The sequence below is a fragment of the Haliotis rufescens genome, unplaced genomic scaffold, assembly GCF_023055435.1.
Source record: "Haliotis rufescens isolate VD_foot unplaced genomic scaffold, xgHalRufe1.0.p SCAF_64, whole genome shotgun sequence".
NCBI classification, from domain to species: Eukaryota; Metazoa; Mollusca; class Gastropoda; order Lepetellida; family Haliotidae; genus Haliotis; species Haliotis rufescens.
Window position 1 is genome coordinate 1,255,202 of NW_025964355.1, and position 20,627 is coordinate 1,275,828.

At 40.6% G+C, this 20,627-nt stretch overlaps 1 protein-coding gene across 2 annotated transcripts in view; it reads right to left on the reverse strand.

Moving 5' to 3' along the window:
* The window catches only part of LOC124151713 (disintegrin and metalloproteinase domain-containing protein 9-like), a 122,165-nt gene that overhangs the window by 35,503 nt on the left and 66,035 nt on the right, over positions 1 to 20,627 (reverse strand). For both annotated transcript variants that reach the window (XM_046524306.2, XM_046524305.2), the window contains exon 3: positions 7,303 to 7,379. In XM_046524306.2, the coding sequence (XP_046380262.2) occupies positions 7,303 to 7,379 (77 nt within the window). The remainder of the gene's footprint in view (positions 1 to 7,302; positions 7,380 to 20,627) is intronic.

Below are 20,627 nucleotides of genomic sequence, written 5' to 3' on the forward strand. Positions count from 1 at the left end.
CTTTCAGTTATCACCATTTAAGCAGGGATTTGTGTTCTATTTTTCTTCTCAAAACTGGAAGAATTTTGTGATCCCTTCTTAGGGAGATTTCAGAGTACACTTTCATGCTGATATTATGATGACACTTTTTTTTTTTTGCTGCTTAATGCTGCACTCAGCAGCCTGTAAATAATCAAGTCTAGACCAGAGAATCCAGTGATTGATATTGCGAGCACCCATCCACACCATCAGGGTATGATGAACACACACAATCAATGTTACCGAATCTGACCACCCGATCCATTAAGTCGCCTCTTACTCCTCAGTCGGGCTGTTACTATGAATGACAAAGATCAACATTTTCTGTACGTCTTAAGATGCAAACTTGTCCCTGTGAGGGAGTGAGGGGTTTTAGCTGCTGAAAAATAATGTCTAGTGATGTTCCAAAAAGGATTTGGTGGAATGATCATATCTATCCTTAGAGAGATGGTAAGCATACTGATCTGCTGCCTCAGCAATTATTCCTGGTTGGCTGAGGTAGCTGCAACCGACTGGTATGCAACAAATTCACTCTTCAATGCTGAGGAAGAGATCTGATTAGAAGGAAAACATTCTTGTCAAGCTGGAATTGAAATTGAATGTTTTTCTAGCTGGATAGAATTAAAGATTTCCTGCAGGTGATACAGCATAGGTATCAACCTGATCTGTGATTGTGGTGATAACCAGATTTATATCCCTCATAATCCTGTCAGACAACCCATCAAGTATACCTTAAGGCTGTTTTCTAATGGCTTAGATCCGGGGAAATGAAATATATATGGTGATGTATGATCCATGATGGCCAGACTTATTTCAGCTAGATAATTTTTCACACAAGAAACTGTCGAGGCAACAACTAAATGATTATTAGATTTTCAAAAACGATCATGAGAGGCATCTTATTTCTTCCTAATTATCTAATTCATTCAAGGATGACATGTCTCACAGGTTACAGAAATGAAACGTAGGTAGGTGAGTGAGTGAGTGAGTGAGTGAGAGTAATATTTCAACTCCATAGCATTGGTCCCATATGTTGTCCAATGTTGTGAAACCCACAGTATTGTCATAGCAACGGATTCAGGACATCCTTTGTCTGAATGAACATATAATTCTAATGGCCAATTGCTATGTAGCCATGATATAAGTATATGCCAAGAATCAATTAATTGCCATATTTATGTGAATCCTCTTCCTCCTCCCTGTATTGCACATTTACTGTCAGCCAACCTGAACGAGCTGTGCAAATATGTCACAGTTAATAATTTAATGGTGTTTATCTGTGTCATGAGACCTTGGCCATATAAGCACTGGTCAAAGAGACAAAGACAAATAGTGAGTGAGTGAGTTGGGTTTAACGCCGCTTTTAACATTATTCCAGTTATATCACGGCGTGTCAGCTTAATGTGGGAGGAAAGCTCAATGTGATGCAGGTCTTAGACGTTTACCACTTCGGTGAAACCCACGAGCACGGGTATGGTGCTGACAAATCTAGAAACATAATCGGGGCGAACTGGGATTCAAACCAACAATCATAGGTTTCTTGTGTGCCAAAGGGACGCAACTCTGCTCAGCGATTTGAGGTGCCATAGACGACTGGGCCACCCTTGCCCCCGACAAAGACAAATAGAAAGAATAGGTCTCAATCTCATTATGAGGGTTGGGCTAGGTGCCCTGGAGCACCAAACCTGACACCTGACACATAGTGTTTCTTGTATGTATCTACTTGTATAAAGGAAACTTGTATATACTGCAGCCAACCAACTTAGCCTGGGTTTTACTTGATACAGAAATCTGACATCTTTGACATAATTTTCACCCACAGAGTCCCTATTGTTATGGATATGTATTTGAATATTTTATATTCGATGGTCGTATTGATCTACAGAAATGGGATCCCAAAAATCCAAGGAAGTGTAACAGACATTGTTTATATTGGCAGTGTATAATGTGTTACAATCTAAAGAATGTGCATCATGTTATTTTTGGTCATCAATATCGTGTTGACTAAGCAAACCTCAAGAATGACTCTCTGATTGCGCTCATGACATTTTAAAAATATTCATCACGATCGATAACTCCCAGTTTTCATAGGCCAGGTGAAAGCCTTGCTATGACTACAATAAATTAATTATTAGATTTTCATCCATATTTTCCATTTTATTTTATATATTTTGTTATTATTACTTATTTAAACTGTTGATGGATGAGATTCACATGGAGCATGAGTGTTTGGTAGGACAACGTATATATAGTGCATGTCATGAAGTAAGGAGAAAAGGAACACACTTGGTGATTATCATTGTCACCTTGGGACAAAAATAACGTGGGGTGTGTGATACTGAGGCGGGGATGGAAATCTAATAATTAATTTATTTGGGCCTGAGGGATATGACAACGTAGTTCCGAAGTCCACTGGGGAGACATACTTCACACTTACTTATTCATTCATTGTTGTTGTCTGTTATCTAAATTGTACATATATGCAATTACAAAAAGTGGTATTTCAGAACAAAAGCCCACTGTACTGAATAACTCGGACTAGTGATGGGCAAGAAACACTATCAGGGTGTATACAGGGAATCTTAACTGAGGCTTCTCCCATGGTCGACTTGAAAACAGATGGGTTCTATTTTAACACCCCCAAAGGGTGCAAGGTTTCAGTATTTTTAACTCTTATTTTTTTATTTTCTTTGTTATCCTGTTATTACAGTTATAATCAAAAACAAAAGTAATCTTGTTCATGTTTCTGAATTTTATACTGATTAAAAGCATTTCAGTGTTCTAGCCTTCGAATCATGATCACTGACCACTCCTGTACGGCATTAATCTACATTTGATCTCAGAGGCAAGCCCATTTCATTAAAAGAATGCAGAGAGAAAATACATCTGTGAAGTTAGGCATTCTTAACTTCCAACATCAACGTAATACTATATGTATGCACTGAAAAGAAAGTGACATTACTTTACATTGTGTAATCTTTTGCTACAAATTGAATGTCACGAAAACAGACAAAGTTTTCTATATTTCATGTCTGAAGCTTCATATTTGGTCCAAATCAATCTTATTTCTTTTATCTTCAAATACCTGGCTTTCTGAACCCATAATGAGAAACCATTTTTTCACTCAAAAAACATTGATAAGAAGACAAGAATGATTAAACTGAGTGAGTGAGCGTTATTTTACACCACAATTGGTGATATATTGCAGGTATATCACTGCAGCCTGTACATAACCAGTCATGGTTAAGAAAACCAGTAGCTAAACAACACACCAGGTGACAGGACATGATGACAAAATCCTCCTGGCTTCACCATGTTCACAAGGTAGTCCATCTGCATTCGTAGGGTCTTACAAAGAGAACTGGATAATAAAATGTTTGTTTGTTTGTTTGTTTGTTTGTTGTTTAACGCCGCATTCAGCAATATTCAACTATATGACGATGGTCTGTAAATAATCGAGTCTGAACCAGACAATCCAGTGATTGACATCATAAGCATTGATCCATGAAATTGAGATCGATGACATGCATCAACCAGGTCAGTGGTCCTGACCACCAGATCCTGTTAGTCGCCTCTTACGACAAGCATAGTCGTCTCTTACGGCAAGCATGGGTTGCTGAAGACCTATTCTGCCCCGGATCTTCATGGGTTGAGTAATAGGATGTAGTTAATGTCGTGGATAAGGGAGATTCAGTTGAGTGAGAGCATGGGAGGATGCTCTTGCGTCACAAGTGAACATGCCTCCACAAAGTAAGGAAATCCCTTACAAAATTTCAATAGTACACTTATTCTATAAAAATCCAGTAAATTTGCTATTCTAAAGAATTTGATATTGTTCCTGGAAAAAGCTCACCTACATAATATACCGTATTCGACGCAATAAGCGCCCAGGGCGCTCTCAAAATTGGAAATAGGGGGCTCTTATTAGAATATTATTTTGGTGAAAACAACAGTTGAAAGATAAATTTCGTGGTTTATGCTGACAGCTTGAAATGCTTATATATTATTCCAGAATTTAATTGCCCATTATGAAGGGTGCATGTAACACACAAGTGCGTATTATAAGCAAATAAATCAGTCTTGTGTACATTTATCAATCGGAAGGGGTGCTTATTATGATTGTTTACTTGTCAATATATTAGCAAATATCGCCGTGGGCGCCTATTAGATCGGGGCGTTATTACGTCGAATACGGTATCACAAATTTGATCATTCTTTTCCCTTCCAACTCACAATGTCCTCTCACTACCTTCCTGTTTGTGGTAAGCATGTGTGACCAACTGTCTGACTTGCGGAACACAACTATATCCTTGTACTGCATCCCTGGGACGGAGTAATAATATCAGGGAAAAGAAGGCTTTTCAGAATTTTACGTAATGCTAAATTACAGTTAATGATTACCAAACTTGTTTGGAGTAAGCTTTTAAATAGCTTGCACATCTAGCCACCTGCACATACAGGGAGACCCCGTTTGTGTTGACTCCCACTGTATGACATGCATGAACCTGTAGAGTACTTCAACAAGACATGACCACCCACACAAGCAGTGTTACCACCTGAATACATTACTGTGCCCAGACTGCCAGAGACAATACAAGCCACTTGACCCATGTCTTGAATAAATATTTTGAATTACTCTGGTGCATGGCATTAAGTCTGGTATGACTTCCAGTGATTGTAATTATGACACGGGAGTGGGGAAGGAGACAAGGGGTCCTTGTCATTGCTCTGACGTTAAAAATCCAAATGTTTAAAGATCCATACATTCATTAGAACAGTACAGAACAGTATCAGACTGTGTCTATCAGCTTGTTGTTTGTGGCATTTGGTGATCGGTTTCAGTGTAATGATGATTTAGAAGTGTGGTTCAATTTTCTGTGTTTATTTTCAGTCAGTATCTCCTTCTATTAGTGCTATAGTGTAGCTAACAACTTTGATACTCTTGACTCACTACCCCTTAACAACAACAAACAATGTCAGCCTGGGATAAAAACTTGTCAGTCTCTTGACATCAATTTCAGTAGATCCTATTGTTAATGTATGGGCTTTTATTAGCAAAGATTTCTCGACTGCATGGGAGAAATGTTACTCGACTCGGGCTGTGGACTTTTACACAAAGTGCTATCTATAATATTTGTGTGAGGCAAGTGTGACCAACTGACACTGACTTGGGGATTCGGTTGAGGGTGGTGGTGTTGTGTTGAAAGATCGGAACTGTACATATTTCAGTCATAGAATTAATTACAAGCTGATCAACGCTGTTTCGATAATCAGAATCAGATTTCCATATACATGTATAGTCAAGGATGTTTCTCTGTAAGTGTATTAAAGTCAATGTCACATATACTACAAAAGCAATAAAATTAAGGGATACATAATTGTTTTATTTATTATGTATGATAGAATACCATGACAACAATCTGTTCAGAATTAGGTTGTGTATTTTTTAAGTTATCTGTGACCGAAGTCCACCATTAACTGTCAAATCACCACTTCAGCTCACTGAGTCACAGCATCCTAATTAGCACAACTACGATATTATAAGACTCATTTACCACTCAAACATGATTGGATAGTAATTCATATCATGAATTGCTTTGGGAGCTACCGAATCAATTATGACTGGAAATCACATTAACATCATCATGGCACTATGTATATCTCTCACTCTTCCAATGCTGTATCATGAACCTACCGAGGACACTGTGCGACAACCATCCTGACAATTCTTCATAGAATCATTACTGTGGTTCTTCCAGCAACTTTTTGAGCAACTGAGTTTTTACTTAAAGGTTTCTATTTTAATTGGGTTATTACACTTTTCATTGGGTAACCAATATTTTTTCACTCATCTACTCATCACTCTGTTGTTTTTCCCCAAATGAGTAAGAAATGAGATTTAAAAAAAAAATGAAATAATGTCTTAGATGTACATAACGATTCTAAATATAGGCTTGACTCGGAAAGTAACTTAACTCGTAATTGTGTTTCAGAAATTACCTCCGTTGTAGGCAAGTTGAAAAAGCTTCATTGGGTATCTACGCGAGCTGTTTTCAAACAGTTGAGTTTTTCATTTAAGGCATGTGTCTCTGTATGCAAGTTAATTGAAAGTAATTCGGTTTGGAATAGTTTTGGGGGGTATTTTGCGCAAATACACAGCTTATCTGTAGCTCTGTTCATCTCATATGTTATTTTATCACTCTCATTCAGAAGCTATTGTATCATTGGAGACATCACTGACTTGCTTACCCTTTTCAAGAACACCTGGTGTCATCCCTGATTGTCAGCGATCCATTCACATCATTTTTACCTCTATTTTGCCTTTTAACCAAAAATTAATCTTTTTCGTGGGATTATCAAAGCTGGTTATTCTCTGGTGCTGAAGTTTCATAAATATTTGAAAATATTCATTTTACTGTTAAAATGCGAAATAGGTGCTCATAAACTGATACATTCTTGCCAAAGACACAAGTATCTGTACCCAAGTGTTCCATTGTGACAATGAAGTTGTCCATGTCAGTCCTGTCTTAATTCTTTTCTGAACTATTTTAACCTGGCACTGAACATTTTATGCCATGTTGTGTGGTATGGCTTGTCTCATAGATACAGACACAACCTTCCCAACACCACTGAGTGATGCTGACGGCAGGTACCGTAGCTCATGTAATGTGTGTACAGAGTACACATGTTTATCTTAAATGTCACAATGTATGTATTGGACTTGCCAGACACTGGATGTGACAAGTTTACACATACAATGTCTTATCTTGTCAATTTGTCACGAGTCAAGTGACATGCAGAGTGTACACAGCTTATATCTACTGATAGCAGTTGATATAAGCTTATATCTACTGATAGCAGTTGCTATAAACACTTTTAACTCATTAGTCTTGGTCATGTTATGGCAATATATCAAGGTGGGCATTATGACGAGCATGCAAAATGTAACCTAAGATCAGCAGAATTTGATCCTCGCAAATGATTTTAATGACAAAGCATCTTTAAGAGACTGACATTATTTTGAAAAGCCATGTTTTGTTGATGTACTTCATAAGAGCAAGAACAACTAATTAATTTGTGGACATGTTTGGATTCTTTCCAGCACTAAGTTATCTGAACTAATGTCATGACACAAAGAACATGCCATGTTTCTCTCCACTGCAGCCTCCTGACACCCCCACGAGGGTGATAGGGCTTCAATAGAGTACACATAAGTATCAAAGCTGACACTTCTATAAAATATCGACCTTTTGTATAATAACACATGAATAAAATCATACTTACTTATTAAGTGCTAAATCAAGTATAAAACTCCTGTTAAAGGCGGTGAATAAAACTGTTATACTGTCTAGATGTTTTCCCTGAAAAAGATGAAAAGGCATTTAATAATTAGAGCAATATTATGTAACGATGCTTGACAATAATTAAGAATCATTTAAAAGTTTAATCCAATTTCTGGAAACGAATACTGTTTGTGCTGTGAATATTGTAGTTGCTTGTTGGGTCTCACGCAACCTTAACTCCATTTACCAGGCTACAAGCATGCATCTAGTGTCATGGTTTGTCTGTAAACATATCATCTAGAACATCAAAGTGTGTAGGCCTTTCATTTTTTAAGTTGGATTACAAAACACAAACCAACACAAAAAATTGAAAACATGTAAAACTGAAAATGATTTCTAAATGATCATGAAAACAACATAACTAATACAGTGGAACACAGACATAACGAACACAGACAGAGCGAACAAACAGATACAACAAACCGTTACAAAATCCCTGATTCATCGCCTATATTAGCATATAAATTTTACGTACATAACTAACTCTCTGCAGCAAACTAACGTGTATATAGCAAACTGATATTTGATCCCCAAGAAGCACAAATACCACTAATTAGTGATGTGTATTGCAGACAGAGAAATCACATTCAGTGTCAAGTGTCACTGACAATCAGCGGAGAATCAACACAACCACAGCAATTCAACACAATCAGCAGTGACGATTCAACCTTGTTAAATTTGCTATATGTTAATCTTTCCTGTACACGTAATTGGACTAATCTTGTCTGCAAAACAAATTACGTGCATTGTGTTTTGTTTTATCCAACGAACAATATATAAACTGATTTCTCCGGTCCCTTGTAGTTCGTTATATCCATGTTCTACTGTTTGGGGAAGGATGCCATTAATTACCATTATAAATGTATGACTCCTGAAACTGCTTTAAAGTCGGCAATGGAAAGACTGGTTGTGTACTCCTTAGCTGCAAATGTTTATTGATGACTACGTAAAGATGAAGGCACCGGAGAAAGAACGTCAAACCACCAACTTCCAGCACTTTCAACGCTATACACTTAATGTCGTAACAGGGGGGCATGGGTGGCCCAGTCATCTAGGGCGCCGCGATTCTCTGTGCAGAGTTGCGTCCCTTGGGCACGCCAGAAACCTATGATTGTGGGTTAGAATCCCGGTTTGCCCCGATTATGTTTCTAGGTTTGTCAGCACCATACCCGTGCTCGTGGGTTTCACCGAAGTGGTAAACGTCTGTGACCTGCATCACTTCTGGCTTTCCTCCCACATTAGCTGGCATGCGGTAATATAACTGGAATAATGTTAAAAGCAGCTTTAAACCCAACTCACTCACTCACTAATGTCATAACAACTTTCAACTTTTATTTTTACATTCATTAATAGTAAGTTAATATGAAGATGAATATATATACTTTTAATTTTGGGCCCACATTTGTAAACCAACTATGTCATAAAAAATATGAGGCCTCGCTGAAGTAGAATATTCAGATAATCAGAGAAACATGTCATAATGTTTATGAAAATCTTGACTGTAGCTTATTACTGACAACCTATAATGAACATTGCAAGTCCATCCAAACACAACAGTCATACATCATACAACAACTTTCAAGAAAAATACATTTTGTAATTACTATCAGTTAGGAATATCCATATTTCAATTTAAAACTTCATATTTCAGTTGATTAGGTAACAATACATCACAATACTTTACTGTGAGTATCGCAATATTAATGCATATATATTAATGGGTAAATTCATTTTGAAATGCTGTAAAGCTCTCTGTTAATGTTTTATTAGCCATTCTTGTCATGTCAAGCTGAACTGATAATATTTCAAAAATTGGTTTGGTTAAATTGTCTTTTGATATGTAACATAAGGAATCCAGAGATTCTCTTCATGTTTTAACATGAACTAAATATACCTAGACTCAAACTGCTAAACTTGCTCAGGAATTTCCGGATAATTTTGTTTCATTGTCAATATGAACAGAAAGTTTTTGCTGAATGTTTCTGGAGGCCACTGTATCATACCGTATCATGGTACATATGAAATCATTGGCCATGTATCATGATATACACCACATCATGAACTTCTGCATCATTTCAGTCCACATAATCAGGAAGAACACATTCTGCAAATACATTTTAGTACTGATGCACTCATGTACCCACATAAAATGGTTACCAGGGTTCGAAATTAACTTCAGTCTTCTTGTCCAAGACAAGTAAAATTCAGGAAGACCTAGTGATATTTCCTAGTGGACTACCACTTCTACCATCAGATACCTGTGAGGATCTGGGTTAGAATAGGTCTTCAGCCACCTGTAAAAGGCGACTTTGCTTGTCGTCAGGGACAATTGGGTGGTCAGGTTCTTTGACTTGGGTGATGAATGTCATCATATTCCAAATGCGTGGATCGATGCTTATGATGTCAATCACTGCGCTGTCTGGTCCAGACTCAATTATTTTCAGATCGCCATCATATAGCTGGAATATTGCTGAGTGCGGCTTTAAACAAACAAACAAACAAACAAACATTAGAAAGATGGCAACTCTGGCAGATCATTTTTACAGATCAGTGAAACCACAGAATATGTTCTGACCCTGGCTACATGTATGGAATCAGCTGTTGAGGGTTCCTGTGACCTACTTGTATTACATCACTTCCATACACAGGATACACAGATTACTCTCACATCTGCATAATGTACAAAGCCTTGTTCTGAATGATGAAGAAACGCCAAGCGATGTTTCCCCTCCTTGACCCCATTCCCACAACTCCATGATATAACAACGCTCCATCAAGTACTGATATCCTCCTCCCCATTCAGACATCAGGGCAAATAATGGGGAATGGGGCTCAGCCCAGCAGCCTGGACCCTTTGGGGAACTGATGGTAAGGTACTGCTATACTGCTCAGCCCAGCAGCCTGGACCCTTTGGGGAACTGATGGTAAGGTACTGCTATACTGCTCAGCCCAGCAGCCTGGACCCTTTGGGGAACCGATGGTAAGGTACTGCTATACTGCTCAGCCCAGCAGCCTGGACCCTTTGGGGAACCGATGGTAAGGTACTGCTATACTGCTCAGCCCAGCAGCCTGGACCCTTTGGGGAACCGATGGTAAGGTACTGCTATACTGCTCAGCCCAGCAGCCTGGACCCTTTGGGGAACCGATGGTAAGGTACTGCTATACTGCTCAGCCCAGCAGCCTGGACCCTTTGGGGAACTGATGGTAAGGCACTGCTATACTGCTCAGCCCAGCAGCCTGGACCCTTTGGGGAACTGATGGTAAGGTACTGCTATACTGCTCAGCCCAGCAGCCTGGACCCTTTGGGGAACTGATGGTAAGGTACTGCTATACTGCTCAGCCCAGCAGCCTGGACCCTTTGGGGAACCGATGGTAAGGTACTGCTATACTGCTCAGCCCAGCAGCCTGGACCCTTTGGGGAACCGATGGTAAGGTACTGCTATACTGCTCAGCCCAGCAGCCTGGACCCTTTGGGGAACTGATGGTAAGGTACTGCTATACTGCTCAGCCCAGCAGCCTGGACCCTTTGGGGAACTGATGGTAAGGTACTGCTATACTGCTCAGCCCAGCAGCCTGGACCCTTTGGGGAACCGATGGTAAGGTACTGCTATACTGCTCAGCCCAGCAGCCTGGACCCTTTGGGGAACCGATGGTAAGGTACTGCTATACTGCTCAGCCCAGCAGCCTGGACCCTTTGGGGAACTGATGGTAAGGTACTGCTATACTGCTCAGCCCAGCAGCCTGGACCCTTTGGGGAACTGATGGTAAGGTACTGCTATACTGCTCAGCCCAGCAGCCTGGACCCTTTGGGGAACCGATGGTAAGGTACTGCTATACTGCTCAGCCCAGCAGCCTGGACCCTTTGGGGAACCGATGGTAAGGTACTGCTATACTGCTCAGCCCAGCAGCCTGGACCCTTTGGGGAACCGATGGTAAGGTACTGCTATACTGCTCAGCCCAGCAGCCTGGACCCTTTGGGGAACCGATGGTAAGGTACTGCTATACTGCTCAGCCCAGCAGCCTGGACCCTTTGGGGAACCGATGGTAAGGTACTGCTATACTGCTCAGCCCAGCAGCCTGGACCCTTTGGGGAACCGATGGTAAGGTACTGCTATACTGCTCAGCCCAGCAGCCTGGACCCTTTGGGGAACCGATGGTAAGGTACTGCTATACTGCTCAGCCCAGCAGCCTGGACCCTTTGGGGAACCGATGGTAAGGTACTGCTATACTGCTCAGCCCAGCAGCCTGGACCCTTTGGGGAACCGATGGTAAGGTACTGCTATACTGCTCAGCCCAGCAGCCTGGACCCTTTGGGGAACTGATGGTAAGGTACTGCTATACTGCTCAGCCCAGCAGCCTGGACCCTTTGGGGAACTGATGGTAAGGTACTGCTATACTGCTCAGCCCAGCAGCCTGGACCCTTTGGGGAACTGATGGTAAGGTACTGCTATACTGCTCAGCCCAGCAGCCTGGACCCTTTGGGGAACCGATGGTAAGGTACTGCTATACTGCTCAGCCCAGCAGCCTGGACCCTTTGGGGAACCGATGGTAAGGTACTGCTATACTGCTCAGCCCAGCAGCCTGGACCCTTTGGGGAACCGATGGTAAGGCACTGCTATACTGCTCAGCCCAGCAGCCTGGACCCTTTGGGGAACCGATGGTAAGGCACTGCTATACTGCTCAGCCCAGCAGCCTGGACCCTTTGGGGAACCGATGGTAAGGCACTGCTATACTGCTCAGCCCAGCAGCCTGGACCCTTTGGGGAACTGATGGTAAGGTACTGCTATACTGCTCAGCCCAGCAGCCTGGACCCTTTGGGGAACCGATGGTAAGGTACTGCTATACTGCTCAGCCCAGCAGCCTGGACCCTTTGGGGAACCGATGGTAAGGTACTGCTATACTGCTCAGCCCAGCAGCCTGGACCCTTTGGGGAACCGATGGTAAGGTACTGCTATACTGCTCAGCCCAGCAGCCTGGACCCTTTGGGGAACTGATGGTAAGGTACTGCTATACTGCTCAGCCCAGCAGCCTGGACCCTTTGGGGAACCGATGGTAAGGTACTGCTATACTGCTCAGCCCAGCAGCCTGGACCCTTTGGGGAACCGATGGTAAGGCACTGCTTTAACTCCCTTACATTAACATAGGCTTGTGATCATCATAGCGCTAAGATCACCTTGTTCATCCCACGAATGGGTCTTAGTGCTAGGGTGATCATAAATCCCTTACATTAACATAGGCTTCCAATCATCTTAGCGTTAAGATCGCTCAGGTCAGTAACCTGTGGTCAGCAGACATTCCAGAGTTCCTCATCCACTGCTGAGCTTGACACAAGGTTGTAGAATATAGCTATAGAAGACTAATTAGGTGCCCAGCCCATCTAAGAAGAACTAAATTTACATCACAAACAAATTGTATTCCCTTGTAAAATCTACAATCTGGTCCAAATGGACCTGCTGTCTAATGGACTGTGACAGGCACTGGCTGTAAACATGACAAAGCGATGCTTTGGAAGAGCTTCAGGCAGGGGGTATTAGATTACTTGGTTTCCACATACTTCCTGCAACCCAGGCCCAGGCATACAGATCACACAATATAACCATCAGACCCCCACTGGAGTTGACTCACATGGAGATTCGTAGACTAACATTTAGTCTATGAAATCTTATATTACACAATATCCTTCTTGACTCTAAAAATAAAAAATAAAAATTCCCTATGCTGATTTCTGTGGAATAAAGCTAGCTAGAGCTGGCTAGACTTGCTTTTGTATGCGTTTCTAGATTGTTTTTGTTTTTCATAAAATAAATATATTCCAGAGTCATGGTGCAGGACTAGGAGATTCGATGTAGACTGACATGGAGACTCCACAGTGTTCCCGCTGGCTTTTGAAACTGCCAGTCTTTGTGGACTGTCATCTCTAAAAATTACCAGTCACCGCTAATTTTTGCCAGTCCCAACTTTCAACAAATAAAAAAACGTATGAAAGTTATTTGGCTTTAGTTCTTGCCACATCATGTTCAATGCAAAGATGTCATCTCTGAAGTAACTTAGTTAGATCTATACGCCATCCACACAAACTTCAGTCACAATTTTCTTCTATTTTTTTTAAATTTATTTTGAGACAAGTCACTACAAATTGATATTTAACCTAGAAAAAGACACGGGGAAACCCTGATGGTAACAGACAAGCTGACTTGAATATCACTGATATTTTGTTCAACAAAGATTTATAAGGTACTTTATTTGTCGGTCCACAGGGACTGGCAGTCACATGAATTACCGGTCCAAGCCTAATTTTACCGGTAAAAAACTGGTAATTACCGGTAAACGGGAACGCTGCTCCAGGTTAGAACAGGTCCACAGTATTTACCTATGCTCATCGTACAAGGCCACTTAATGGATCAGGTGGTCCGGCTCCGTGATTTGGATGATGGCATGTCATCGTACCCTGACAACGTGGATCCTGCTCATTTTATCATTTGAACTGATCTGTCTGGTCGAGACCACCATCCTAAAGCTGGAATATTGCTGAGTGCAGCATTAAGCAGGAAACAAACAAACAAATTACTGAAGTAGGCTCTTAGAACAACATTAAGCACTTGTGACCTTCACTGCCCTGACATCTGCACTGCCTGAGGTAACTGACTGGTTGTATTTGTAAGGCAAACATCGTGGGATGTTTTCAAGGAATACTAAGATGAAATTCTTCTTGCAAACAACTGGCTGAATATCTGCCTTTAATCCAATTGAAACCAATCTAGCTAGCGGTATGGTAACATTTTAGAAGAGATAACAGCATTGTTTAAATGATGATTTCACAGATTAAATGATCATCCACAAAAATACTTGCTCCAACCACAATGTATGAATGTGTCTTATTGAACTTGCATCAACCACACATTATTACCATATATAAGTAAACTTGCATCAACCATTATTGTACCATCGTATCTAGCTCAGCCGAACTTGCAACATAAACCAGCTCATGAATACTTGGTGAGTGAGTGAGTGACTCAATTGATTCTCGTCTGTGACGTCTAAATAAGAGGACTCACAAAGAGTGAGTGAGTGAGTTAAATGTAACGTTGCAATGGCATTGTTTCAACCATATAGAACAAGTTGAGTCAAGAATACAGTCATATTCAAAAACAAAATCATAAGAGGATCAGCTGGAGTGAATATTATCCTACCCTATTTTTTATCCCGGGGATGAAATTCTCTAGTGTCAGGATGATTCTCCCTATTGAATTTGAACCCATACCAGTGTGTTTAATCCTATCCTATGTTATACTCTAGAGTAAAACTTCCCCAGGATAATATTAAGGTAGGATATAATCCTTGCTTACATTTGCACCACAGTGTAAGCTCCAATGCACCTAATACTGTTTGAAGAGAGTGACCTGGCTTGGGTTTGGGATTAGGAATGCTTTCCAAAGTCGTACAGAATGTCAGCATGTTGTGGAAGGAATGTCCCAAGTGACATAGCTAATAAGCATTGACCACAGCTCTTTTTACAAGCATGGAATATGGTCCCGACTTATCAAAGAACCCACAGGGATTTGAACCCAGTACCAGCCAACCCTGGCAGCCATAAAGGACCCAGCTCAGCACAGCTGATTATAGTGCCTTAAATAATACGGCCAATTAACTATCCAGGTATCCCAGTCCTACTGAGGCTTTTAAGTCAATAATCTCATAGCATCCCATCATCAAAAAACATTATTGTCCTCATTGCAAAATGCCTTACAGACCTGCTTTTTTAATGTTACAAGTGACATTTATCGGACACTACAGCTCCAATAGTAGTAGCCAGCCCTTTTCCATTATCATATCACACTACACAGCATCATTCCACAAACCTCCAGCAGAAGCTGTGACCTTTTCCACTGAATACAGACATTGACAGTGAAAACATTATGTCGTCATCCCATATTCCATCTGAAACTACCGTATTCGATGCAATAAGCACCCCGCTCTAATAAGCGCAACGGTGAACAATCCCATTTAGCACCCCGTCCGATTGATCAATGTACACAAGACTTATTTATTCGTGTATAATATGCACCCGTGTGTTATATGCACCCTGAATTTCAGGAAATTAAATTCTGGAAAATATATCTGTCGTGTATGACACGCACATACCATTTTTTTATATCATTTCAGGCTGTCAGCATAAACTAGGAAATTTTCGAGCTTTCAACTCTTTTTTTCTCACCAAAATTATATTCTAATAAGAAAAGCCCCCTATTTCTAATTTTGAGAGCGCCTCGGGCACTTATTATGTTGAATACGGTATGTGAGTTTCAGTGCTGATGGTATCGCAGAGGGACAGCAGCACCAATGCTAGACTGATCATACTTGATAAACATACATAAACGTTATGCAGTGAAATGATGTAATCTGAGACTCAAACCACACTTTCGACATTCATGAATAGATGCCTACCACAGCATTTCGTGTTAGAATAGTAACATAAGTACGCATTTTATATGCCAATTTTTACTACCAACATCACAATAAATGCATTAACTGTCAGACAGACAATTCTCTGATTCTCCAGAAGGTTCAAGGACATGTCAGTGCATATCAACAATAAAAGGAAGAAAACATATTTTGGAACCCGATATGTTCATTTGTCATAAACAATAACAATCAGAAATTACGCTCAGTCCTGACATGCCTGAAAAACCTCAGTAACAGTTTACATTTCATATGAAAATCCAGATTTCTCATACAACCTGCTTTTGATAAGTTCCAAACACTGCAGCCTTCCAGTTTAAGTCTCACAGATAAGAAGTTACATGAGACTAGTGAACTCAGATTTACATGCTTCAAACGATATCAAACAAACTAAACATGTAGCCTAATTGGCATGATTTCAATCCTGCTCAACCATGAAGATCTGGATCAGAGTAGGTCTTCAGCAACCCATGCAAGTTGTAAGAGGCGATTATGCTTGTCGAAAGAGGTGACTAATGGGATCGGGTGGTCAGGGTCGCTGACTTGGTTGATGCATGTCATCATATCCCAATTGCGTGGAACAATGCTCATGATACCAATCAGGGTATTGTCTGGTCCATACTCAGTTATTTACAGACCGCCGTCATATAGCTGGAACATTGCTGAGTGCTGCGTTAAACAACAAACGAACAAACTAATCCTGCTCAGCATGGTCAGCATGGTCAGTGTGGTCAGTGTACACACTTCCCTCAACCGCCTCCGTGGTCTAGTGGATAGTGCATCTGCTCCAAGATGTTGGTGGTACTTGTTGTTACCCTGCCTGGTGCTTGGCATTAGGGGATAAAACAAGAACTGGTCAGCTCAGAGTCAGGATACTGTGTCTGATTAAGTATCAGTGTTAACCCGTGGGCTAGCACTATAAAACTGGCATTCCTCCAGGCTTGTACTTGCTGCCACACAAACCCACTCACACACACATGCATGTATTAAGGTGCAATAATCTTGAACGCGACATTAAACCCCATTTCACCCTAATACTTCCCTCAACATTATTTTTGACAATAAGTCATGAAGTCTTCGTTGTAACACAAACGATCTGCTTCAATGTCATGTCTATCCCCATCAGGCTAAGTGATACTGACTTCAGCCAATGTCACAATTTGAAAACCCAAGCATAATCAGCATGGGATGAAAGTTGCTGCAATCTGAATTATTCAAGAACAATGCTTCTTATTCATGGTGAATACCCACCAAGTGACAATCACAAGTTTTGTGATGTTGGCTCGGTTGTTTTGTTTTATGCACATGATGACATCATGACAACTCAAATGATATGTCCAGAAGATTTGTTAGAAACTGAACTAAAGTATCACTAATAGAGGCTTGGGTCACCCATTAGTCTAAAGGGCCATAACTGCATTGGTAAGAGTTGTGTCCCTTGACCAGTGTTCAAAATAACAACCTGCCCATAGGCCCATGGCAGGTAGTTTTGTGTTGGGTCCGTAGTTTCAAATTTGAATGGGTCCTTATGGCCTGTCAATGTATTGATCAAAATAAGCTGCATTTTTTTTAATGAGGACCTGGAGAGTTTAGTCAGGGCCTGCAGCTTCTCAAGATCTGGGTCCTGGTGTTAGCCCAGGTCCCTTGGCTGTGCAAACATTCCATGATGATGTGTTCAAATCCCAGATTCCTCCTGACCATAATAGGTGGTTTGTTGCACAGTACCCCAGCTTGTGGTTTGCTTACACCAAAGTAGAAATGTCTTGCAATACCTGCCCTCCAAGATAATCAGGCTCTGAAACCACTCATCTCTTCCTTTCTCTTGAAACGTTCATAAACATTGACCTACTTTTCCATACATTCATACTTTGAAGTTGTTCACAGGGACAAGTAAGAAGTATCCTGTAATCTACTAAAACATAACGCAGCAGGAATAGGACTGAATTTGCTAGATGTATACAACCATTCACTTTACCACCTGTGAACATGAAGCGAACAGAAAGGTGATAACAGTTAAGTACCAACACACGCACCAACAGTATTATTGCATGGTTGGGGGTAGGTAAATTCCTATGTTGCACACCTGACAAACTTGAAAAATATGCCCAATAAATAACCCTTATATCCAAACTGACTTCACATACATTTACCACTAACACTAAATTGTTAATGTAGGCCAGACTGAACAAACTTGCAAAATTGCAGGTTCGCTTAAAAATGTCCGCACCAGTTATGACTGGGTGTTTTTGTCTGACATACTACTTCCCTGCTGCTAGAGATGAATATACTACTTCCCCAGCAACTGCTGGTTGTCAGATTGCCAACTCTGCCTATCTAATGAACACAAACACAGTTCCAGGGTAAGTAAACCAGGGCAAACAGCACTGACTGCCTGGCAGACTGACTGTTACGACCTATCAATAAATACACGTAAAAAGTGTCTCAACAGTTACTTTCAAAATAAATCATACAGCAGAAAAGCTATCTGGCCATAAAGTGTCAATACTGTTCTTCCTGGGTTATTAATGCTCGAGGTTGTGACCAACTCCATAAACCAGGGGTCCATTTCACATCTTCACATCGCTACAACCATGGTAATTTCTGTATGGAACACAGACATATGACTGACTTAGCGCAAAGATATCGCTGTATAGATGCCTGGTCCAGATCGACAGTTGGTAGCAAGCTTGAACATAAACTGGCAGGGTATCCTGGTATTGTAATTGATTAATTAATACGTCACTCAACTGGAGCTGTTGCAAAGAGTGATGAAGTGTAATTTATAGCTTACATGGACAAGCCTAATGTAATCAATACTGGAACTTGGATAGATGGTCTGTGGACAAGTGGTGCTGCTGCTTCGTTTGCTGCGGCTTCAGCATCCATCAATACCCTATAAAACTAAAAGTGTTTAACTGCCAATGGCAGACCCAAGATATTGAAATCGGGGTCCGTGTGCACGCAAAACCAAGTCATGCCGTGAAGAAAGATACGATAGGTCAGCATGTTGACTCACACCATGGCACATCTCGATCTGCCTTTGTACTGCATGCTGTTCAGTCCTAAAGAAGACCTTACCAGGATTCTAACTAAATAGAATGTCTCTTAACATTGCCAAACTGAGCCTCTTTTATTGTCTGTAGCCATATGATAATGCAATTTATTACCTGGGACATAATTACAGTTTTAATCTCCTATCACTTACATTGTTGTACCATAAATTAGCATGATGTTTATTTTAAGTCTTTCTGAATTTATATTCAATAAATGTTAAACCATACACAACAAAACAAAGAATTTGAACACAACATTGAATGGGAGAGTGAGTGAGTTGGGTTTGATCATCACTTTGAACAGGCTATAATTCCAGTTACCGTATTCGACTTAATAAGCGCCATGGGCGCTCTCAAAATTAGAAATAGAAATCTTATTAGAATATTATTTTGGTTAAAAACAGAGTTGAAAGATAACTTTAGTGGTTTATGCTGACAGTCTGAAATGCTTATGTACGACAGATCTATTTTTCCAGAATTTAATTCCCCATAATTAACGGTGCATATAACACACGAGTGCGTATAATACGCGAATAAATAAGTCTTGTGTACATTGATCAATCGGAAGGGGTGCTAATTGGGATTGTTCACTAGCCAATATATTAACAAATATCGCCGTGGGCGCTTATTAGAGTGGGGCGCTTATTACATCGAATATGGTATATCACAATGTGTCAGCTTAATGTGGGAGGAAAGCCTGAAGTGATGCTGGCCTTAAGACATCCACCACTTAGGTGAAACCCAGCTCAAATAAACTAAGATTGCTCTGAGAGTAGGATTTTACAGAAACAACACAAGACAAGAAAAGAACACAATACTCTAAACGTCCATGTACTGTAATCTCCATTTGCTATCTATTATACTCCAAAGGTAGTGACATGCCTCATTCTAATGTGTGAATATGAATGGATTTGAAAGGCATGCCATGTCTTCATGCTATATGACTAAACTGTCCTTATACAATGAACCATGTTAATTTAGATGGGGTTGTGCATTTGTCTGGATTCAAGATTAACCACCACCAGTATTCCGTAACATTTAACAGTGTTTTGCCCAATCCTTCCTCCTCAAGTTGGGACGTCCAGAATAACAGGGTCCGGACTTACAAGGTATAACTGTACACATTCCTGTGTTCCTTCTCCCAGGCTGTAATCAAGCACTGCTTCTACCATGCTTTAGACCAGGAGCATGGCACTGCTGGGAATAAGACAGCATGTGCCACTCTTGTTTTGCCTCACAATTACAGCAAGCTCACAATGCAAAACTCCCCAGAACTCATTCATTATTCAGCTCAGTGAACTGGTGAAAGCAATACCCTTCTTCCTGATGCACTGTTGCAGCAGACCACAACATGGAGCTGCACAATCCCTAAGATTGACTCAACATAAACTTAGCTTATGCATGTGCTTCAAGCAGATTTTTAGTCCAATCTTAATTCATAACAAAACATAATGTTCACTAGATGTCGTCACTATCCAATTAGATAAGAAATTCAAACTTTATATTCTTGAAGAGAGTTGCAAGACGACTAGAATGACCATATGACTAGAATATCTTGGTTTCTCTGCTCTGTAGGAAGTCTGGGTAGAATTGGTCCCGAGCATCATAAGACTTTAATAAAATGGATAGGGGGGTCAAGCTCCATGACTTTGATGATTAAGTGTCTGAGGACATCATCAAGAACTATTCCAATACCAAGTTTCATAAATATAGTTCTTTCACTGATGTCCTTCCACTACATGGGTTAACACAG